This window comes from Bos grunniens, chromosome 1, assembly GCF_055505025.1.
Source record: "Bos grunniens cultivar Pamir isolate PY7600 chromosome 1, Bosgru_T2T1.0, whole genome shotgun sequence".
Classification (NCBI taxonomy): domain Eukaryota; kingdom Metazoa; phylum Chordata; class Mammalia; order Artiodactyla; family Bovidae; genus Bos; species Bos grunniens.
This window is the reverse complement of record NC_141165.1, coordinates 21,357,272-21,381,595: the sequence shown is the minus strand read 5'-3', so window position 1 is coordinate 21,381,595 and position 24,324 is coordinate 21,357,272. Positions and strand designations below refer to the sequence as shown.

The following is a 24,324-nucleotide window of genomic DNA, read 5'->3' as shown; positions in this document are numbered from 1 at the left end:
GTTTTATTGACATAAATAATTTAGGAAAATGAGCAGATACATAGTGTTTTGACTTTTGGACTCAACAAATGTAATGCACTTTGTTATTCAATCAGCAGTCTGGTGCCCACTTGATTCACTTTAGGCTTTTTATTTTCTTCTTCCATTTCTTAGAGCTTCTTTGGCTTTTGATACACTCACTACCTCAAAACTGTTGAAATTCACCCTAACAGTTCACTTGCGCAGTTAGTAAGTAGACAGGCCTAATAACTAAACAATAGAATTTTGCAAGATATTTGCAAATTAATGAGATTTTCACAGTAGCATTGCTGGGCTTTGGGGAACTTTTACTCTACTATGAAAATTGTATTAAATAGCAAATAAAATATAATGACTTTAAACTGTCCACATCATTACGACTGTAACTGCAGGATTAGGGGTTGCTTAAAAAAATTTCTCCATTCTCTCAATTCTAATTTTCTGTCTCCTATTTTTCTTCTTCTTTCTCATCTCTTTTCCTAGCATGAACTCATTTCCTCATATCTTCATAATAACTCTGGACTCAACTATGACTGCTTTTCTAATTCCTTGTACTCTGCTATCTGCATTTCTTCATTCTTTATTATTTTGGGATTCTAAGCTTCTTCACAATATTTTATCATCTGCCTTCTCCTCACTGGACTGTATCATCCTTCCTCTGGGGAAACAAAAGGCAGAACAGATTATTTCACTGGTCCCGCAACCATAACTTGTATTTTTTCTCTTGAAATATATAAATGTTGAAGGAAAAAGATCTATGTTGGATGGGCTTGGTGGTGACGCACAGTAGCCTCTCAGCAATGAACTAATGAGGATATGAAAGAAGAGCCAAGACCCAACAGGAGGTGGAGCTGGAAAAAGCCAAGCAGCTACAGACAGTGTTGCTGTTGACTACATGGACATGTCATATCTGGCCTTACCCTGGACAGGCCACGAGAGCTCAGCTGTGGAGTTCAGGAACACCCAGAGATCCCAGGCCAAGTTGGTTTCCCTCTCATAGTGCTGGCTGACCAGTCTGTTTGGGCAGGCCCTCAGTGCTGAGAACTTAACGGAAGATAGAATCCAGCTCCCTAGGGGAAGATGCTGACGGGAGCTCAGAGGGTGAGGAGCCTGCAGGTGAGGCCCTCAGGACAGCAGCAGGGCAGCGGCGGCCGATGCTGCTGTAGACTCAGGAGGTGGAGTGGAATGTCAGTTCACATACTTCCTGCTCAGATATTCCCTACTCTGGTTTCCCCCATACAGCCCCTTCAGAGCTCGTCTATAATCAACCACAATGTGAGAGAAACTGTTTAAGGGCTAACATTCCCTGCCCTTAGCTGCTCTGATGTAGCCCAATGCTGCTGCTAAGTCACTTCAGTCATGCCTGACTCTTTGCAACCTTATGGAGCCCACCAGGCTCCTCTGTCCATGGGATTCTCCAGGCAAGAAAACTAGAGTGGGTTGCTATGCCTTCCTCCAGGTGATCTTCCTGACCCAAGGATGGAATCCATGTCTACTGCAGCTCCTGCACTGCTGCCTGATTCTTTACCACTGAGCCACGGGGGAAGCCCAGTGCAGCCCAATAGCTTGACACATTTATTTACTTCTTGAGTCCCTTGTCATTCTTCAATGCACAATGGGGCTGTCCCCTTACAGTCTCTTCCTCTTGTCACATCAGCTTGAATGAGGCTTAAGTGCCATGACTAGAATATCAGACTCAACACAAATTGTTAATGTTTCACTTGGCACCACACGGGAGATGTCATGTCACTGTAATGCACTCTTCCTATATGACATTTTCACCTAGATCCTCCCAGGTCCAGCTGGTACCCAGAATAAACAACTGGATGATGAGGAGGAAGACCTGCAGCACCGTGAAATACCTCTCATCCGCTGGCAGCCCCATCAGCAACTACACAAGGAAGGGCACAGTATCCTTTGAGGGCTGGATGAAGACACATCTAATTCAAGAAACAATTAAGTGAATGTATATTGGGAGCCAGATTTCTCTTCCCATCCTTTTTCTCAGTTGTTATAATAATCTAAGACTTCTAAAAATATAGCCATAAGGATGGCACACGCAGAGTTTGCTAACTAAGAAATAATGAGGCTAAGTGAACTCCAGATTCATTGGCTTATAAAAGGAATGGCCCACTGCCTTGATGGGTTACAACACTTATTTTCCCAAATATAATCTAGCCAATATCTGGGAGCCAGTATCTTTACCCTGCTACTGTTTACTTTATTTCTTTAAACAGACTAGGGGCAGAGGATGGATGACAAAAAGACCAACTACCAAATCTGCTAAAACAAAATGAGGCATATTGCACGGGAAAGGCTGGAGTTCATTGACTCAAGTTGAAAAACTCCAAGAAGAAAACACACGATCAGATGGCACAACTGTCCTCAGTGAGTTGTACAGTATTTCTAGTACAATGACTGTGGTTTAGATAAAGTATGAGAGACTGTGGCTAAGATACAGGACTCGGAGCAAGAAAAGACCTGGGTCCAAGTTGTAGGACCTTGTAGGATCTTAACTACAACACTTAGCTTCTTTGGGTTTCCATTTTTTTCTGTGGTAATGTGATAAAAATCATGCCCATCAACAGGGTTGTCAGGATGATGAAAGGCACATCAGATGAGAAAACACTTTGAGAAGCACAAATGGCTGGTTTTCATTAGTCTCCTTTGGTTGTAGTGCTGGTCTCAGGGACTAATCACTGCCTTGCTCCAAGTCTGGAGCCACTAAAACACACAGCAAGGACTCAGAAATTGAATCAAAATGTCATCTTCATTACTATTAAGCTGGACTTAAGAACATGGCTTGACCTGTGGCTTCTTATCATATTCTAAAATGCACTATTTTCTTTTTATCGTCCATACTTGTCTTCTTGATTACACTATAAGCTTCTGGATAGTAGATTATGTCTTATATATCTCTGTATTCACAGAATTTTTCCCAGAACCATACATGCAGCTGGCACTCTGTCTGATCATGATGAACCCATGTTTGTACTCTCGTTCTCTTTTGAAGCCTCTCTCTCCACTAGCCTGGAGCTCATGGAAGGAAGTGTGTACATGTTTCCATTCCTAGTGCCTAGCACAATGCCTGGTCCTTTATGAAAGTGAATTGAAACATAATGAAAATAGGAGGATATCAAATGATCCACCTATAGGTTGTAGAGAGGGGGTTAAAGTAGGGATGTCTAATAAAAATTCCATTCTTGGTAGCTCATTCATTTGTGAAGAGCTCTACCTGCAAATTGTTTATGACTTAAGAATTTCTGTGAGATAGTTTTCCACAAGACAAACTTTAGTCTTTGTCTACTCATCAGGCCCCTTGCCTATCTGGGCATCTGTGTTCTGTGTATTTCAATTAGAGTTACTCTGCTAATACTCTTAGAGGACTTGGTAATTAAGTTAGATCTATGACAGAAGCCTATGACATCTGATGTTTCACATTACAACACTCACACTTGTTCTCCCAAGGGATGCATGCAACATGAAAGTTTCCTTTGGGACTGCTGGTGGAGTCAGCTCATGGCATGAGAGCCAGGCCTCCCAGACAAGTGTAAGAAAGCTGTGAGAAACAGCACGTCTGCCCCTGCATCATTAAGCTCCTCAGGGACCGAGGGAGACACAGTACTGCCCGGCCCGACTACAGCAGAGGTCAGGATGAGATGTACACAGAGGGGCTGCGGATCTCAAAACATGCTTTGTGAGAGGGATGTTCAGGACCTGCAGAGGATCTGAGGAAGAAGCCTTCCTGGACAGAAACTCTCAATGTCTCTGTGGCTCACCCAGTCAGAGCCATGCAAGCAGGTTGCTCCAAAGTCAGGGCCTCTGCTCTGCGTGATGCTCTCTGTGTTTTCTAAGCCCTGAGCCTGATGCCACCACTGCAAGAGAGGCTCCAATGTGAGCTTTGATTCATCACTGGACTATACAGTCTGTGTAGGCAGTGTGAGAATCCCTGATCTTGCCCTTCCTCTAAAACAACTCAAAACCACTTTACTTAAAGGGATTTGCCAACTACTACCTCTTAACATGATGCCCAGAGACGGGTGGGCTAGAGGCACAGTCATCTATCATGGCCAAGGCCCTGGTGTTCTGCCTCAGTGTGTCCTGCCCACCGGGCTCTGTACCACGGGGCGGATGGAGGGCAGGAAGGGCAGAGGAACGTCAAAACCAATACTGAGGTGTCAGTAATACATCCCTGTGCAGCCACAGGTGGCACCTAGCACTTGAAATGCTGCTAGTGGCTAAGGAACTGAGTTTTAAAATTTTATTCATTTTTAACTAAACTTAAAAACTGATATCAAATTCAAGTGCTAGAAAAAATTTTATGTGAATCTAATTCTTCACCTATATGTTTTATGAAATCTAGGTGCCAGTCAAGTATTTCTGATAAAAATTCAATGTCCAAATTGAGATGTGGTATAAGTGCAAATTATATATGGGATTTCAAAGAGCTGGTATGAAAGAAAGAAGCAAAATATGTCACTAATAATTTTTAAAATATTGATTACATGTTGAAACAAGAATATTTTAAATATATTATATTAAATAAAATATCACTCTATTACTGAAATTAATTTCACCTATTTCTGCCCATTTTTTCTAATATGGCTATTGGAAAATATTAAATTGGGACTTGCATTCTTTATGTCTATCAGACAGTGATGATCTAGACCATAATTCCACCCCTTTCTATACCCCTTTCTGACAATGTGAACCACCCAAAAAACCTGCCCATTTGTCCTCTGTCTGCTTCATTCTATTTTAATGTTGCTTTTTAAAAAATTTTTCTATTTAAGGATAACTGCTTTACAGAATTTTGCTACTTTCTGTCAAACCTCAACATGAATCAGCCATAGGTATACATACATTCCCTCCCTTTTGAAACTCCCTCCCATCTCCCCCCCATCCCACCCCTCTAGGTTGATACAGAGGCCCTGTTTGAGTTTCCTGAGCCATACGGCAAATTCCTGTGGGCTATCTATTTTAGATATGGTAATGTAAGTTTCCATGTCATTCTTTCCATACATCTCACCCTGTCCTCCCCTCTCCCCATGTCCATAAGTCTATTCTCTATGTCTGATTCTCCTTTGTTGCCCTGTAAATAAATTCTTCAGTACCATTTTTTCTAGATTCCGTATATATGTGTTAGAATACGGTATTTATCTTTTTCTTTCTGACTCACTTCACTCTGTATAATAGGTTCCAGGTTCATCCACCTCATTAGAACTGACTCAAACATGTTCCTTTTTATGGCTGAGTAATATTCCATTTTGTATATATACCACAACTTCTTCATCCATTCTTTTGTTGGGGGATTTCCATGAGCCAGGTGCTGTTCAATGCTGGGAATATAGTATGTTGGCTCACAGCTGACATTCCAAGAGGAGATGAAGGCAGTGCAGAAAAAAGGGCAAAGAAAAATGTCAGACAGCTCTGTGTGCTAGCAGAACTTATACCAAGGTAATGTCATGGACAGAGTCTGGGTGGGGAGGAAGTTGCTGGGCTGAGGTCAGGGGGCCAATCCTGAGCAGCAGGGAGCCAGGCATGCCAGGTTGTTGGAATACTTGAGAAAGGAAGAGAAAAGCAGTGAGACTGGAGCTGAAGGGAAGATGGAGGGTGGAGGGTGGTGGACGGAGAGCCTGCAGGGAGCCCTGCACCTGGCTCTGGGGACCCATGTTTGCGCCTCTGGCCTCAAATCCACTTATCCTTTCAGGATGGAATCAGTTTCTTCATCTGTTAGACAGAGTGGCAATTACTAAAGGATCTTCCATTCAGCTCTGAAACTATCTGACTCTTCCATGTATTCCAGGGAATAAAATCCTGTCATGGAAAATGAAAGAAAGAGGAAGCAAGTGGAAAAATCCTGACCATTAATCACTTTCAAGATTTAGCAACTGCTTATTTGATGCCTCCTCTTTCTCTTCCTCTCCTCTTTCCTTTTTTTTTTTTTAAGAAAATGAAATTTATTTGATATAAAGTCTATTCTCATGTAACATCAGAAGGTAAATCTCTCAATTCCCTGCTGTACACACAAGAATGTTTTTCTCACAAGAACAATTAGGTGTCCTGTATAAAGACTGCCGTCCTTCCTTAATAATTATACTATAAATCCCTCAGAAGTTTATAAATAATTCCTAAGTTTTGGAACTTTTTATTTTTGAAGTACCCATTGATTGGGGAAATCTGGATTCCCAGACTGGCAATGACGTGCTGAAGTTCCACCTATGAGGAAGAACTCCCAAGGAGACCACATCTGTAAGAGTCACATCTTCAGGGAAAGATGAAAACACCTTGCCTCCTCATTTATCATCCCAAGTTAATAATACACAGGAGACACTCACAGGGCCACATCTGGAGGGATTTCAATTACATCTCTAACCACAGACACTTTCATCACCAGTCCTTCTCCAGTCACCTCTGGTACTCAGCTGGGACTCCAGACAGGCTTTCAAAGAAGGAGACTTAGGAAGGGGACTCATAGGGGAAAGGGCAGAGATGTAATAGCTTGGACTTGTAACACAGTGTATGAGAATGAGAACAGGTCCCAGAGATAAAAGAGAGATGAGGTTTCACTTTTAAATCCACAGAAATGGGATAAGTAGGGGAAGGGATGGTAATAATGGTGGAAATAATTATGACTCAACATTTTTGGCTCTGCTCCAAGTACTTAGATGAGACCCCCTGTGTTTAGACAAAGAAGTTGCCCAGCCACTCAGGTTTCTTGCAGGCTGGCACTCCTCCAACCTCCTAGTGGCCTCCAGGCCTGAGCTGGAGTCTTAATAATCACCACCCCTCTTTAAATGCCCTGACTGAGAGCTTCCAACCGTCTCCACCTATCACCTTCCTATGCACCTTCCTCTGCAACCCTGGGTGCTGGGGCATGACCCAGCAGGGACTTGGGGCACAATACTTGGTCCCCCATCCAGGTGACCTTTGGACTCTGGCTTTGGGGGAGAGTGGTTACACTCTCATTTCTTCACCTAACCAAGGAATTTCAAAGTAAACTGTAGCATCCTTTCATCTCAGAGGGTTTCAGGCTCTCTCCCAAGCCATGTTATAATTAGCAGACCCTGCAGCTGCCAGCACAGAGCCTGGGCTCTGCCCTGTGGGAGACAGTTGTCTGAGAGAATATCCCAGGGAAATCTTTAAAGCCCTTATGCTCAGTGTTAACCAGACTCACTCATCACAGTTCAAGGGAATCTAATTCTTGTCTCTTCTCATCAAACACCCAGCACTGCAGTCCCTGGCAAGGTCAGGAGACGCAGCCTGTGCACCAATTACACATGGGCCTGGCAATCTCGGCTAGAGCCGTTCCTGCCTAGAGGCTCAGCCTGTGTGCACCTCCCGTCCCTGAAGCTCATAGCCCTACAGCACTCAGTCTCTGCAAATCTTTCCTAGGAACTTTTACACCAGGTGGGTTGGGTTCACTGTTTTGTTTTTTTAAGCACTTGGTGCTCTCCTGCCCTCACTTTGTGGTAAAACTTCTTCAGAAAGCTGTATAAACTCATAAGCACACTGGTTCCATTTCCTTACACCCTACTCCTCCACCCACACTCACCACGGCCTGAGCACCCATTCGGCACTGTGCTAAGTGCTTGATATACTTGTATTACCAACTCTATGAAGTACAGCAAGATCATTCTCTGATTGGTTGAGATGTGGTCCCTCAAAAGGCCTATATATGTCCTAACCTAGAAACCTGTTGAAAGTGTTAGTCACTTAGTCTTATCTGACTCTTTGCAATCCCATGGACTGCAGTCATCCTGGAAACCTGTTAATGAGACCTTATTTGGAAAAAATAGTTCTGCAGGTGTAATCAAGGATCTTGAGATCATGCTTGATTATCCAGTAGGTCCTAATCCATTGACAAATGTCCTTATAAGAGACACACAGAGGAGAGACACAGGGATAAGAGGGAAGGCCATGTGAAGACAAAGGCAGAACCTAGAGTGATGCAGCCACAAACCAAGGAACATCTTGGAGCCACCAGAATGGAAGAGTCAAGGAAGGATTCTCTCTTGGAGGCTTTGCAGGGAGTGCAGCTCTGTTGACACCCTGAATTCAGACTTCTGGCCCCCATAACTGTGAGAAAAAAAAAGTTCTGCTGTTTTAAGCCACCAAGTTTGTGCTAATGCCATATGGCAGCCATAGGGAGCTTTTTGTAGAGGAAACTGATGAAGATGCATAGACAGGGGGATGAGTAACACGACTGGCCACAGCTCACAGGGCACCCTGATACCCTAAGTGACATGCTGGTACGGCCAGGACAAAGGCAAGAAATCTACTTTTGAGGGGCTGTCAGAACACCTGCAACAGATAAATGACTTATGCCTTGCAGGAGAAAGTTTCAGAAACTTCTAAAGGGGAAAATCAAAGAGAACAGAGAACCTGGTGAGCAAGATAACCCAAAGGAAAGGAAGGGAAATGGGTGAACAGGAGGGAGATTAAGAAGGAGAGCTGGCAAAGGCAACGTGGCTTAGGTCTGGGAAGCTTCTTGGATTCTAGCTGGACAACCTCCAGTGTCCCTCACATTTGTAAAGAAAATGATTGAACCATCTAGAAAACTTCCAGGGAAGATTTATTACAAGTCAGTATGAATCTGCAGAGGAAAAATTCCTTTTATTCATTAAAAAAATTCTTCTCCAACCTCTCTCATTTAGAACAATTTTCCAGAATTTTATCAGATCCCGATAAGCCAGAAAACGCCCTGTTAGAATAGCTCCCTTGAGTTTCATGTGCATGAATGAGTGTTCTACTGAATTGGAAGCTGGGTAGGGACATACTGGACTGTCTCTCACATTTCCCTTTTAAAATTTTTAAATGAGATTTACTAAACAATAGCACAATTTAACAACAAAAGAAATGCTTAAGTTATTTAAAGTGAAAAGTGAAAGTTGGTCAGTCATGTCTGACTCTTTGCAACCTTATAGCCTATATAGTCCATGGAATTCTCCATGCCAGAATACTGGAGTGGGTAGCCTTTTCCTTCTCCAGGGGATCTTCCCAACCCAGGGATCAAACCCAGGTCTCCTGAATTGCTTACCACCTGAGCCACAAGGGAGGCCCTAAGTTATTTAAGGACAACAGTCAAAGAACAACCCATGTTTAGAAGGCATTTTACAACTTATGAAATGTTTTTATCCCCTGATCATTTAACTCTCACAGCAATCCTCAAGGGGATATACTCATCATTTGTATCCTATAGTTAAGGAAAATGAGGCAGCTCTGGGCAGGTAAGTGCTCTGTGCAAAATGACAAAACTGCTAAGAGAAGACATGAGAGCACAAAGTACATCCTTCAAATCCAAATTCTATGCTCTCTCCCACTTTATGTTTCAGCAAAAGTACTTTCATATTGAAAATTCATATAGAATTTTGATATAGAAATTGAATGTTCTAGATGGTTCATTAAAATTCATTAAGAGTTAACATTTAAATTTACCTAAGTCAACAGCTCTAGGTGTGAGCATGACTTCCCTCACCTATGCTTCTGCTGTGTGTGTAATGGCTGCTGCTGCTGCCGCTGCCAAGTCGCTTCAGTCGTGGCCGACTCTGTGTAACCCCATAGACGGCAGCCCACCAGGCTCCCTCGTCCCTGGGATTCTCCAGGCAAGAACACTGGAGTGGGTTGCCATTTCCTTCTCCAATGCGTGAAAGTGAAAAGTGAAAGTGAAGTCGCTCAGTCGTGTCCGACTCTTCGCGACCGCATGGACTGCAGCCCACCAGGCTCCTCTGTCCATGGGAGTTTCCAGGCAAGAGTACTGGAGTGGAGTACCATTGCCTTACACTCTAAAGTCATAAAATTGAGTTTCTTTAAAATATTTTGTTCCTCAGTCTTTACCGGCATTGCTTACAATGAGAATGTCTACTAAGGTTTGTTTAATCTGCATAAGAGAATTGTTGATTTAGGCAAATTAAAAAAAAAAAATCACAGTATAAAATGTAAAAGACATTAAATCAACATGACACCTTTAAAGGCCCAGTATGCACAAGCTTCCTGGGTTAATGTTGGACTCCAAAGTGTTATATCCTCAATTTTTCTGTGTAAATGAATTAACCTTCAAAGAATCAAGGAGATCTGTTCTTCGTAGAAAACATTAGAAAAATTTTTTTCATAATAAAAAAAATTTCGGCCTCAATTTCCTGATTTGCAAAAGAATTATACAGCATGAAATGAAGAAATAGTCTTATAAAATCAAGTTCTAAAGTGGGCCTGATGCAGTGAACAGCCAGAGTTGAGGGCCATTTTTCTGTTTTGTCTTTGTTTATAACCTTAGCTGAAGCTCCAATACTTTGGCCACCTGATGCGAAGAGCAGACTCATTGGAAATGACCCTGATGCTGGGAAAGACTGAAGGCAGGAGGAGAAGGGGATGACAGAGGAAGAGGTCGTTGGATGGCATCACCGACTCAATGGTCATGAGTTTGAGTAAACTCCAGGAGATGGTGAAGGACAGGGAGGCCTGGGTGCTGCAGTCCATAGGGTCACAAAGAGTCAGACATGACTGAGAACTGAACAACAACAACATAAGCTCAGCTAATCCATTCCTGGTGACCTTTTTTAAAACAGAGTGAAAACTAATTTCCAGTGTATCCCAAGGAGTAACTGAAACCTCAACTTCTAACAGTTCCTAACCTTACAACACTGTGATTCTTTTGGTTTTCCTCCTCTTCCTTCCTTTCTAACTTTCTTCCTCTTCTTTCCTAACTGACCCTGGTTCTGCTCCAAGATTCACTTCACCACTTCACCCTGCTCAAGTGATGCAGGGAAACTGAAAGCATCTTTGGCTCCAGGAGACAGCACTTCTTTTGTCTAAGACAGTGATTTTCAAAGTGTGGTCCCTGGACCAAAGCTGCTTCAGCATCAGAGAAAATTTAGCAGTGCAAATTACTATCCCCATATATTGAGTCAGAAATTCCAGGGGTGGTGCCCAGCAATCTGTATTTAAATAAGCTTTCCAGGTAATTCTGTTGCATGGTTATCACTGCTCTAAGCCAGTGATTCTCAACCCTGTTGCATTTTAGAATCACTGGATACCCAGGCCCCATACTCTCCACCCTGTCTCCCAAAGATTCTAATTGATCTGGTGTGGGGTCTGGGCAAGGAGATTTACTAAAAGTTCTCCAGGTGATTCTAATGTATATCTAGGTTTGAGAACCAGCAACGAAAGCCAATTGGAGTAATCCAGTCTGAAATACTGAATTGTGGTGCTGATGAAATGGACACCTCCAATTTCCATAATGCTTACTGGAGAACAGATTGTGTCACTACCATTATTATAGCTACTGGTGGTAGCACTTTGCTTTTTTACTTTCATGGCCTCTGGGGTGATAGATCTGCAAGGGGTGGAGGGCAGATGCTCCAACAGCTATTTGGAGGCATGCTTAACTGGCAGATTTGGTACCTAAAGAGGAAAAAATCATTTGGATAATAATTTGTAGCAAACCAGGATTTGAGCCCAAGTAGTCTTAACCTGGGGCTTCCCAAGTGGCGCTAGTGGTAAAGAACTTGCCTGCCAATGCAGAAGACATAAGAGACACCAGTTCAATCCCTGGGTCACGAAGATTTCCTGGAGGAGGGCATGGCAACCCACTCCAGCATTCTTGCCAAAAGAATCCCATGGAGAGAGGAGCCTGGTGGGCTATAGACTGAAGCAATTTAGCAAGCACGCATGCAGTCTTAATCCACAACCTGAGTCCTTAACTGTGGCTGGCACATGTTATCCTCCATGGATGGTATAGTCAGGCACCTCCAGTGAGAAAGGGAAGCACCTTCATTGGTGGGTGGAGGAAGTGAAAACTCTTCATTTCTGAGGCAAGTTCAGTTCAGTTCAGCCGCTCAGTCATATCTGACTCTTTGCGACCCTATGGACTGCAGCACGCCAGGATTCCCTGTCCATCACCACCTCCTGGAGCCTGTTCAAACTCATGTCCATCGAGTTGGTGATGCCATCCAACCATTTCATCCTCTGTCATCCCCTTCTACTCCCCACTTCAATCTTTCCCAGCATCAGGGTCTTTTCCAGGGACTAATGTCTTACCATCAGGTAGTCAAAGTATTGGAGCTTCAGCATCAGTGCTTCCAATGAATATTCTGGGTTGATTTCCTTTAGGATTAACCAGTTAGATCTCCTTGAAATCCAAGGAACTCTCAAGAGTTTTCTCCAACACCACAGTTCAAAAGCATCAATTCTTTGGTGCTCAGCTTTCATTATGGTCCAACTCTCACATCCATACATGACTACTGGAAAAACCATAGCTTTGACTAGACAGACCTTTGTTGGCAAAGTAATGTCTCTGCTTTTTAAAATCCTGCCTAGGTTGGTCATGACTTTTCTTCCAAGGAGCAAGCATCTTTTAATTTCATGGCTGCAGTCACCATCTACAGTGATTTTGGAGCCCCACAAAATAAAGTCTGTCACTGTTTCCCCATCTATTTGCCATGAAGTGATGGGACCAGATGTCATAATCTTTGTTTTTTGAATGTTGAGTTTTAAGCCAATTTTTTCACTCTCTTATTTCACTTTCATCAAGAAGTTCTTTAGTTCCTCTTCATTTTCTGCCATAAGGGTGGTATTGTCTGCATATCTGAGTTTATTGATATTTCTCCCGGCAATCTTGATTCCAGCTTGTGCTTCATCCAGGCTGGTATTTCATATGATGTACTCTACATATAAGTTAAATAAGCAGGGTGACAATATACAGCCTTGACATACTCCTTTCCCAATTTGGAACCAGTCTGTTGTTCCATGTCCAGTTCTAACTGTTGCTTCTTGACCTGCATACAGATTTCTCAGGAGGCAGGTAAGGTGGTCTGGTATTCCCATCTCTTAAAGAATTTTCCACAGTTTGTTGTGATCCATGCAGTCAAAGGCTGTGGTGTAGTTAATAAAGCAGAAGCAGCTATTTTTCTGGAACTCTCTTGCTTTTTCTGTAATCCAGTGTTGACAATTTGATGTCTGGTACCTCTGACTTTTCTAAATCCAGCTTTAACACCAGGAAGTTCTTGATTCATGTACTGTTGAAGCCTGGCTTGGAGAATTTTGAGCATTACTTTGATAGCCTGTGAGATGAGTGCATTTGTCTGGTAGTTTGAACATTTTTTGGCATTGTCTTTCTTTGGGATTAGAATGAAAACTGACCTTTTCCAGTCCTGTGGTCAGTGCTGAGTTTTCCAAATTTGCTGGCATATTGAGTGCAGCACTTTCACAGCATCATCTTTCAGGATTTGAAACAGGTCATCTGAAATTCCATTACCCCCACTAGCTTTGTTCACAGTGATGCTTCCTAAGGCCCACTTGACTTCGCATTCCAGGATGTCTGACTCTAGGTGAATGATCATACCATCATGGTTATCTGGGTCATTAAGATCTTTTTTGTATAGTTCTTCTGTGTATTGTCATCTCTTCTTAGTATCTTCTGCTTCTGTTAGGTCCATACCATTTCTGTCCTTTATTGTGCCCATCTTTGCATGAAATGTTCCTTTGGTATCTCTAATTTTTGTGAAGAGTTCTCTAGTTTTTCCCATTCTATTGCTTTCCTCTATTTCTTTGCATCGATCACTTAGGAAGGCTTTCTTATCTCTCCTTGCTCTTCCTTGGAACTCTGCATTCAGATGGGTATATCTTTCCTTTTCTCCTTTGCCTTTCACTTCTCTCAGATATTTGTAAGGCATCCTCAGACAACCATTATGCCCTTTTGCATTCTTTTTTGGGGGGATGGTCTTGGTCACTGCCTCCTGTACAATGTCACGAACCTCTGTCCACAGTTTTTCAGGCACTCTATCAGTTCTTACCTCTTGAGTCTATTTTTCACTTCCACTGTATAACTAATGCAATATCTTTATGACTGCCTGTAACATTTAAAAGAGCCTACATTTCTGGGGTTAATACTTGTTTGGACATTAATTCCACATCATTCAGTTATGATTTATACCAGCTCTCCCTCCTTTACGTAAAGGAAAACTTACTCTTACTTCTTAGAAAAACAAACCATGAAGACTGCATATGCTCATCAATGTCAGTTAGGGGTTGCCTACTTACTTGGATCTTTCTCTAGCTTCCAAAGGAAATTCCTTTGCAATATGGGGCTGACCTAGGGTGGGAGCTAGAATACGGGTGGGAGCTAGAATATAGGTGGGTTTGCTGAGACTTGGTCTTAAAGGAGAATTTAGTGGCAGAAACCCAGGGACATGTTGCCCAGTTAGCCACAATCTACTCTAGTAATTCTGTATTTTATCCATACATGTGCTTCTGTATTGTAACGTATAATTGATGGCTTGTGATAGTTTTACAGTTGACTCATTAATTCTTTCTCAGTGGTTCATTAAAGTAATAGTGCATTTTACAGTTAATGACATCCTTGACATTCTAGATTTGCAGAAATGTGGTAATTACATTTCAAGCCCCATTAAGAGTCAAGTTCTAGATTAGACTGGAGATAGGGGAGTGAATGGAGTCCCCACATTGAAGAACTGGAAGCACAAGCAAACAAGCATATGCACACAGAAAGGTGAATACAAGCTGATCCTCCAAAAACACAGGTTTGAACTGCATGGGTCTGCTCATACACAGATTTTTTTTTTCAATAAATACCGTCTTACCCCACTGTAAGTATGCACAGACTGACTGTAAGGAACCCAAACACCTATGGAAGTGGGATCCACAGGGGGGCCTGGAACCAATCCCCCTCAGATACTGATGGGTTACTGTACTTTGTGAGGGATGAAATGTCAGCATACTGTGGATGTCCCTGGGTGGAGTACTGTGTGTGTGCACGTGTGTGTGTGTGCACACACGTGCACACACATGTGTGCATGTGCATGCATGCACCCATGTACATGGAGAGAATCAGTGAGAGATGAGGTGGAAGAAGAAGGCAATCTGGGACCAGAGTATTAACCAGTCTTCAGTGCTAACCTAAGAAATTTGGGCTTAATCCCTCAGTGATCCTCAAACATTTTGGTCTCACGACCTCTTTATACTCTTAAAAGAGAACCTTTGTTTATATGGGTTATATCTACTAATATTTACTATGTGCTGTACTGTGCTTAGTTGCTCAGTCATATCTGACTCTTTGTGACCCCATGGACTGTAGCCCACCAGGCTCCTTTGTTCACAGGGATTCTCCAGGCAAGAATACTGGAGTGGGTTGCCATGTCCTCTTCCAGGGAATCTTGCCAACCCAAGGGTCAAACCCAGGTCTCCTGCATTGCAGTTGGATTCTTTACCATCTGAGCCACCAGGGAAGCCCATGAATACTAGAGTGGGTAGCCTATCCCTTCTCCAGGGGATCTTCCTGACTCAGGAATTCAACTGTAGTCTCCTGCATTGCAGGTGGATTCTTTACCAGCTATTAGAACTGAGAAACAAAAAATATTAACCCATTAAAATAACAATAAACTCACTACATGTTAATATATAACATTTTAAATAAAATACAACCATATTTGCTAAAACAAAAAAATTATGAGACAGATTCAGTTTAGTTCAGTCACTCAGTCATGTCCGACTCTTTGTGACCCCCTGAACCACAGCACTCCAGGCCTCCCTGTCCATCACCAACTCCCAGAGTTCACCCAAACCCATATCCATTGTGTTGGTGATGCCATCCAACTATCTCATTCTCTGTTGTCCCCTTCTGCTGCCCTCAATCTTTTCCAGCATCAGGGTCTTTTTAAATGCGTCAGCTTTCCGCATCAGGTGGCCAAAGTATTGGAGTTTCAGCTTCAACATCAGTCACTCCAATGAACACCCAGGACTAATCTCCTTTAGGATGGACTGGTTGGATATCCTTGCAGTCCAAGGGACTCTCAAGAGTCTTCTCCAACACTACAGTTCAAAAGCATCAATTCTTCTGTGCTCAGCTTTCTTTATAGTCCAACTCTCACATTCATATATGACTACTGGAAAAACCATAGCCTTGACTAGATGGACCTTTGTTGACAAAGTAATGTCTCTGCTTTTTAGTACGCTGTTTAGGTTTGTACCATTATTTTATATTTTTGTAAATCTCCTTAAGATCTGGCTTATGAAAGACAGCGAGCTGGCTCTCACATCAGCTTCTGCATTTAATCTGTTGCAGTATAGCTGAAGAATATAAAGACAATCTGGCTTCATAAAGATAATATGGTTGGAAAAGGAGAGCCTCACAGACTTCCTGGAAAGGTCTCAGGGGTCCCCAGAGCTTCCTGGACCACACTATGAGAACTGCTGTTCCTGGTAATGCAAAGCCATCGAAAGATCATCAGCAGCGGACAGGCTGCTGTTTGGTGGCAATGTGAAAGTGGATTAGAAGGAGGAGGCCTTAGATAAGGGAAGCAGGAAGGGAGATGATTAAAAGGGCTCAGGTAAGACCATAGGAAGCCCTTCTTTAAGCAGAGACAACGCAGATGCAGAGAAATGGATTCACAAGTTAAGAGTCTGTGGGAACTGATATCCAAATGCATAACTTCAGGTATTCAGTACTGGAAATCCAGAAGGATGGTGACAATAAGGCATAAGCAGATTATTTCTGCTTTTAGTTGGCCAAAGAGGCAAGGGATAAGCCAGAAAGAGAAATAATATGAAAATTCAAGACCACTGACTCAAAGAGATCCAAATAAATGGACAGGCCCTGGCAAACTTACCTGTTTAAACTGCTATACTCAGTATGGTTTAAAACGACACTGAGGATTTCCCTGGTGGTCCAATGGTTAAGAATCCACCTGCCAATGCTGGAGACTTGGATTCAATCCCTGCTCTGGGAAGATTCCAGGGAGAAGGCAATGGCACCCCACTCTAGTACTCTTGCTTGGAAAATCCCATGGATGGAGGAGCCTGGTAGGCTCCAGTCGGGCATGACTGAGCGACTTCACTTTCACTTTTCACTTTCATGCATTGGAGAACAAAATGGCAACCCACTCCAGTATTCTTGCCTGGAGAATCCCAGGGACAGAGGAGCCTGGTGGGCTGCCGTCTATGGGGTCGCACAGAGTCGGACACTACTGAAGCGACTTAGCAGGGAAGATTCCACATGCCACAGAGCAACTAAACCTGTGAGCCACAACTCCTGAAGCCCACATGCCCTAGAGCCCATGCTCTGCAACTGGAGAGTAGCCTCTACTCACCACAACTAGAGAAAGCCCTCACACAGCAACAAAGACCCAATGCAGCCAAAAGTAAACAAATATTAAAAAAAAAAACCCACAACACTGACAGCATTTGCTTTAAGAAGGTAAAATTAATTTCTTTATTAATGCAAATATCCCTGAAGGTTATGGAAAAGCTCCCAACTCTCCTTAGCCAATTAAGCATACCTTGGCATTAGTTAATTTAGTCAGATTGTTTTCTTTCTTAATGAGCACAGGAGAGCTTCAGATCACAGATCACATTAGAGCAACTGGCCTAGTAGGTACCATGGTGGGGCTCTGGGTATACTATGGGATAAAAGGGAAAAGAGATGGAGAATGTTAACTCCCTGTGGAAGATATTACTATCTGGATATTTTTAGTTTAAGAAGTGATTAGAGGGACGATTGTTAAGTGATTATTCAGTTCAGTTCAGTAGCTCAGTCGTGTCTGACTCTTTGCAACCCCATGAACCGCAGCACGCCAGGCCTCCCTGTCCATCACCAACTCCTGGAGTTCACCCAAACTCACGTGCATCGAGTCGGTGATGCCATTAAGAAGTAAATAAAATCACTGGGTAGCTGGTTGGCAAAAATCGCTAGTTAGCACTGAAAAAACACAAAAGACGTTTTGCTCATTGTAAAGTATATTTATGGCTTTCTGCCCAGTTCCAGAGCTCAGACGAGAGGCAGATCATCCCAACAGAAATGAACTCTGTTCTCAAGCAGCTTCTCATTATGCCTCAAAGAGCCTAGAGAGTTGAGTAATATGGATTTTGGGGTGTGTGTGTCTGTGTGCATAATTTGAGGCTGAGACAGATGCAATCTCCATGGTCCAGGTAGAGGGCAGAAAAGTTGATACTTCTTACCTTCTAAATGCTACAGATTAGGAACCCAAATCTACTACAGGAATTCTCTTTATCTTCCACCATTTGAGTAATAGGGCCCTGTGGACAGTTCTCTGGGTTGAGCAAAGGATTACTTTTTGTATGGTCAGCACAGTTAGTATATTCAGAGGATGCAAGAATAAGCAAGATGTACCAACAGTACAGAGTATGATTTAAGAAATACAGATTCCTGTGTATAGAGCAAATGCTTAACTTACTAAATATCATTACTCCTTAACTCTGAGTTAGTATCCAAATGACTTTGATTTGAACAGATATTGGTATATAAAAACTTACTTTCATAAGCTCAAAAGGATTGTCTTGGTCTTCTTAAAAATGAAGTAAATTTCCAGGACACAGCACCCAGGCAAAGACCAAATCTGTCACTTCAGAACTCAGCGCCTCCCCAGTAATGTCACATTCTTAAATGTTTGTGATGATGCTCCTTACTTTCTATTGTTACTTTTTTAAAAAGAATTGTGACATGACCTGGGAAAGGCAGCCTTGATCATGTCAACTCTCTCTTCTGTAGAATGAGATCAATGATAGTCAATGTTCCACTTGCCATATAAGGTTTGTAAGGATTAAATCCTGTAAACATTTTTGTGAACCAAAAAGTCCCATGCAAATGTTAGTTACAGAGGAGCTCCTAGGGAGGCTGTATCCTTTTCATGCAGACAGGATGGCCCAATAAGGGAAGAGGCATTTATTGTAGGTGTTCTATATGTCATATTACCTCACTGAATACCATCTTATGTAGTGGGTGGTCATATCCCATTTTACATTTGAGGTACATGGAAGTTAAGTCATGGTTATCCAGGTCATTAAGTCATTTTTTGTATAGGTCTTCTGTGTATTCTTGCCACCTCTTCTTAATCTCTTCTGCTTCTGTATGGTTCTTACTGGTTCTGTTCTTTGTCATGCCCATTCTTGCATGAAATGTTCCCTTGATATCTCCAATTTTCTTGAATAGATCTCTAGTCTTTCCCATTCTACTGTTTTCCTCTATTTCTTGGTATTGTTCATTTAAGAAGGCCTTCTTATCTTTCCTTGCTATTCTCTGTACTCTGCGTTCAATTGTGTATGTCTTTGCCTTTCTCTCTTGCCTTTTGCTTCTCTTCTTTCCTCAGCCACTTGTAAAGCCTCTTTAGACAACCACTTTGTCTTCTTGCATTTCTTTTTCTCTGGAATGGTTTTGGTCACTGCCTCCTGTACAGTGTTATGAACCTCTGTCCATAGTTCTTGAGGAATTCTATCTACCAGGTCTAATCCCCTGAATTTATTCATCACCTCCACTGTATAATCATGACCGTATAATACCATGCAAACTTTGGGGCATATAATCAGCATAGGTGAATTCAACAAACCTGCTGCCTTCTAAATCAACTATGGTCTTTTTCACTTCTGGTTTCTTTTTACTATAAAAAACTGCCTCGCCTTCTTGAGTGTGTGTGTAATCCTATTTATCTTTCAAATGTTCCCTCTCTCATCAAGGCAGAATTAATCACTCCTTGATGACACTGCTAATTCAATCCATAAAGCCCTTTCTCTAATAAGCAAGCTTATCATTAAAAAAATAAGCAACAAACTTTATAAAATACATGGAGAAAAAACATGAGAGAGTCCCTATAACTCTTGGTGATGCTCCACCAGGCTGAAATCAGGCTGACGTGATCTGTGTTTCAGGGATTAGAATTTAATAGCAAAACTGAGTCAGTTAAAACACCCAGTCAGAATGCTGCCTGTAGATTAAGTGCTTTGCATTGGGGATAAAACATAACCTGAACTGCTAAATCCTAAGGGCTGACTGGTGATTTGCGTCTCAATCTCTTTTCATGTTATTTTCTTGGCAAAAGTTAACAAGGAGCACTCAGCCTAGGAAAGCTAGGTCCTCTATTTACCTCAGCAAGAAACAGATAAGCACAATGAATTTCAAGTTTTCCCAATTCAATGGCTTTGGTTTGACCTGGAGTGGGTAATGACTGTTGTCCCAAATGTGTCAATCTGAACATCAAACCCACCAGCTGGTGTTAGATTTTACATTCATTCAGTAACAATCCAGTTCCAAAGATCACACAATCCCTATGTGACAACTGGCACTTTTATGGTACAATCCACAAAACACATGAGCAATGTGCCAAGAAAATCATGATCGAACACTCGCCATTCTACCACCAAACCTAAACAAATTAACCTTCACCACTCATTGTTCAAGAACACATGGAACTATGCAAAACTATTCCAAATAAAGGCTGTACAGTCACTGAATGGTAATAGGTTCTATGTAACTAAATCCTAACAGCCGACCATTCCCTCTTCATGAGGAGTCCAGAGTGGATCATACCAGAACCCCTTTAAATTCTGCCACATAACCAAGAGTATTAACGCTTTTGATACTCATTTTCAAATTGACTGTGCTTAACATGCCAATTTAGAATAATCATATAAAAGTCTACAATAATTACGTACAGTAACTGATGCCTGAGGCAACAGAATGACTTAATGCTTGCTACTCAAGTACCTAGACGAAGCAGAGGGAAATGTACTGTTCTCCTTCACCAGCCAAACACTGGTCTTCCTCCAGAAGGTGGGTGAGCTTCTGGCACCAGTGAAATAATAACATTGGTCTATTCTAGGCCAGAAGAAAAGTGACATCGACTTACTTAACAGTTGGCAATAGAGGGCCTGTAAACTTCTCTTCATGGTATCATCTGGTCCTGCTTGTCCTCCAGTTTATTCATGATTCTGTCTAGGAAATGGGAGAAGAAAATCATTACATCTGGGAAACAGAATTCAAGTCAATAATCATAAAGAACTCCACTCAATATGACTCTGGTGTTAAAGCCCAAAATAACTTACTTGAAGAGAAAAATTCTTGGAGTGACTTTACCACAATATAGTCTATGTTATAAAACTATCAATTAATCAATTAGCTTTTGAAACTACACATCACTCATATGGGCAACTAGAGGGTGAGAATCAGGCCTTGGGATTTTGAGGACTTCCAAAACATCTTTCCTGCATCTCTAGTTTTGAAACAGGAGAAATAAGAAACTTGTAATCTCATTTCTGCAATCCTGCTCACCAAACAAAACACTCCCCTGAAAGCTTCACCAATTTCAAATTGTATTATATTAAACAACTTTTATATTATTTTCTGATTACAAAAGATACCTCCAGTGTAGAATATCTGAAAAATATAGCTAAACAAAATATAGTTAAGAATGTACAAGAAATTACAAATTACCTATCTCTTCAGCTTTTCCTGTGTGCACTTCTATTGGTCTCTTTTGCTATACATTCTAATTTTTCTCCCTAGCAGTAGAAACATCTTCCTCTGTTGTTATTACACTTTACTACATTTTTTTTTTTTCTTTTGGCCGTATCTCTTGGCTTATGGTGTATTAGTTCCCTGGCCAGGATTTGAACTCAAGGCTCTCGGCAGTGAAAGTGTGGAGTTCTAAGCACTGGACCACCAGCGAATTCGCACTTTACAACTTTATTCTAAATGGCACACAGTATTTTTTTCAAGATAAGGTCCTAGAAACAGAATCACTAGGACACAATCTAAGGCTTTTGAAATACATTGCTGAGATGCCCTTCACCAACACCATATTATGAAAATCTCCATTAGACTACAACCTACTCAATGAAAGAAACTTGTATTTTCCTACCATCATTGCCAAGTAAACAGGCACATATTTCATCTTATTGCTTTCGCATTTTACACGTTTATTAATCTTTTTAAAGACTGTAAATTCACATTTGGCAAAGATTCTCTAGTTAGGTGCTGGACCTTCTCCTGTAGACCTATCTGTGCACTTCCTTGTAAAACCGAGCGAAGGCAGCTCTTTTGCCCCTTTCCTGTTTGCCCATTTCTCCTCCCTTTTTAACCTTTAAAGAACCTAATGTAGGAATAAGATCATTAGGCAATTTAACTTAACTCCTGACTTATGCTGTCCTGAATGCACACCATGCCTTGCCTAACCTGCGAATTCTTCTCCAGGATAAAAAGAAGAGTGAAGAATTAACTAGTTAAAGAATGGTTAGCTCTCTACCCTGCAATGGCCCCCTAAGGAATCCTGTTGGCAGATCAAGGGGGCAAGGTAATATCTGGAGAGAGAGAGTCAGCCAGTCTGCACTCAGTAGAGATGATGCAGAACCCAGCCTCCTGCCTCGACAATTCTGAGATTCTTTTCCCCATTTTTCCCTTTAAAAACTGTCATGGCTGAGCAGAATCCTTGGAGTTGGTCTCTGGACATGAGTCCACCTCCTCCCCAAGGCTGCCAAATTTTCTGATTAAAGCGTCTTTGCTTTCTACTGACACTTGCCTCTGGAATTACTGGCTTTTGAGTGGTGAGCAGCCAAACCTGAATTTGGTAACACTGGTTTTAGCAAGAACCCTGCTAAATTAATTTAACCAGCACCCCAAACCCTCAATATTTGATCAGATTTACTCTACCATCCTACCTTCAGCATAAGCTTGGTTGGTCAATTTAGCCAAACCCCTTACCCTGGTGCTTCCTCTTAGTAATTTTCCACCCACTGACTCCCATTCTGCTCCTTGGCTATCTATGCCCACTTGACCGTGCTTTATTCAGGGTGGAGCCCAGTCTCTCACACTTACTGTAAAATCCCATTGCAATGGTCCCTGCATCCATTCATATGGTCTTGAATAATGTATGTCTTGCCACCTTTAACAAATGTCACTGAATGTTTTTTAAAGACATTCCTTAACCATTCTCTACTGGCATGCTGTTTTGTTTTTTCTTACGATACCCCAAGTAGAAATGATCTATCCTTAAATTTTTTCTCAAGTATAATTAATGTATCATAAAATTCAGCCTTGAAAGTAGACAATTTAGTGGTTACCAGCATATTAAAAGTTGTGCAACCATCACCAATACCTAATTCCAGAACATTTTCATCACTCTAAAAAGAAATTCCCATGTTTATTAGCAGTTATTTCCTAATATCTTCTCTCTCCAGTCCCTGGCAACCACTAATCTACTGCACTATGGGTTTGCCAATTCTGTAACTTTCACACAGAATATATGGCCTTTTGTGCCTGGCTCTTTCAATTAGCATAGTGTTTTTAAGGCTCATTCATGTTGTAAAGCATGCTGTTTTTTTCTTATTTTTTGGTAAGAATTATGCATACACACACACACACAAAACCATGGTTAGAAAGGCCTTCCTTACTTAATTAAGGATTACATAAAAAGTTATAAATAGTTGCCTATATTTTCTTCTGCTATTTTTTTAAATTTCATTTAGATCTGTTTCTGAACTTTGTGTTATGTTTTACTTCTCTGTCTGCTCATTCTCCCATTAAACAATATGTATTGTTTAACTCAAATTCTTAGTAGAACTAGTTCTGCATTACTTTCCCTTTTAGAGACCCAGGTTCGATCCCTGGGTTGACAAGATCTCCTGGAGTAGGAAATGGCAACCCACTCCAGTATTCTTCCCTGGAGAATTCCATGGACAGAGGAGCCTGGTGGGCTCCAGTCCACGGGGCTGCGAAGAGTTGGACACAAATGAACACACATGGATGGATGTTGTTCTTTGAGCTTGTTCTCCCCCAAATTAACTTTAAGATAATTTTATTAAATTTCAGAAAAAAAATCATTGGGATTATAATTAAAATTATCTTCTATTTGTTTATTAATCTGGGAGAGACTTGATTTCATCAAAATCCAAGTGTGCTGAGGGAATTAAATTTTTTAAAGATTGTAGCTCTGGAGATCAGAAGAATCCCTTTTAGAGGAAGAGAAGAGCTCTTGTTTTGTGGGGTGGGGTAGGGGGTGGGGGAACAATAGCTCAATGACTTCTTTGGCTAACCCACCCCCAGTGTGATCTAGCTGAGTAAGAGGGAGAGAAAGAGAGAGTTAAATTGCTCTCCATTATAATATAAGAGGGGGCTTCCCTAGTGGTTCAGTTGGTAAAGAATCTGCCTGCAATGCAGGATACCCAGGTTCAATCCCTGGGTTGGGAAGATCCCCTGGAGAAGGAAATGGCAACCCACTCCAGTACTCTTTTCTGGAGAATTCCATGGACAGAGGAGCCAAGCAGACTACATGACTGTGCAACTAACTTTAACTTTTGACTTTGATAACATAAGAGGAGGTTTAAGTTCCCAAAGGCTAGAAAAGAGGGATTAAGTGGTCTAGAAATCAGAGAGGCTGAGGAGATAAACAAGAGATACTGTGAGGCAGAACAGGCAATTCCAAAAGACAGCAGTAGGTAAGACACAAGAATAAAGGATAGAATGAGAAATTCCCCACAAACTTTAATATGTGTAATATTTAATTTTCC

General features: G+C 41.7%; 1 protein-coding gene across 9 annotated transcripts in view; it reads right to left on the bottom strand.

The window, feature by feature from the left end:
• Positions 1-24,324, bottom strand: part of TMEM108 (transmembrane protein 108) — a 388,322-nt gene that overhangs the window by 152,165 nt on the left and 211,833 nt on the right. For 5 of the 9 annotated variants that reach the window (XM_086352627.1, XM_086352768.1, XM_086352860.1 and 2 more), the window contains one exon: positions 20,670-20,755. The exons of 1 other annotated variant lie outside the window; for it this stretch is intronic. In XM_086352627.1, the coding sequence (XP_086208753.1) occupies positions 20,670-20,709 (40 nt within the window). In that variant the 5' untranslated portion in view covers positions 20,710-20,755. The remainder of the gene's footprint in view (positions 1-20,669; positions 20,756-24,324) is intronic. 3 more of the 9 variants (XM_086352693.1, XM_086352947.1, XM_086353121.1) reach the window with 1 other exon arrangement.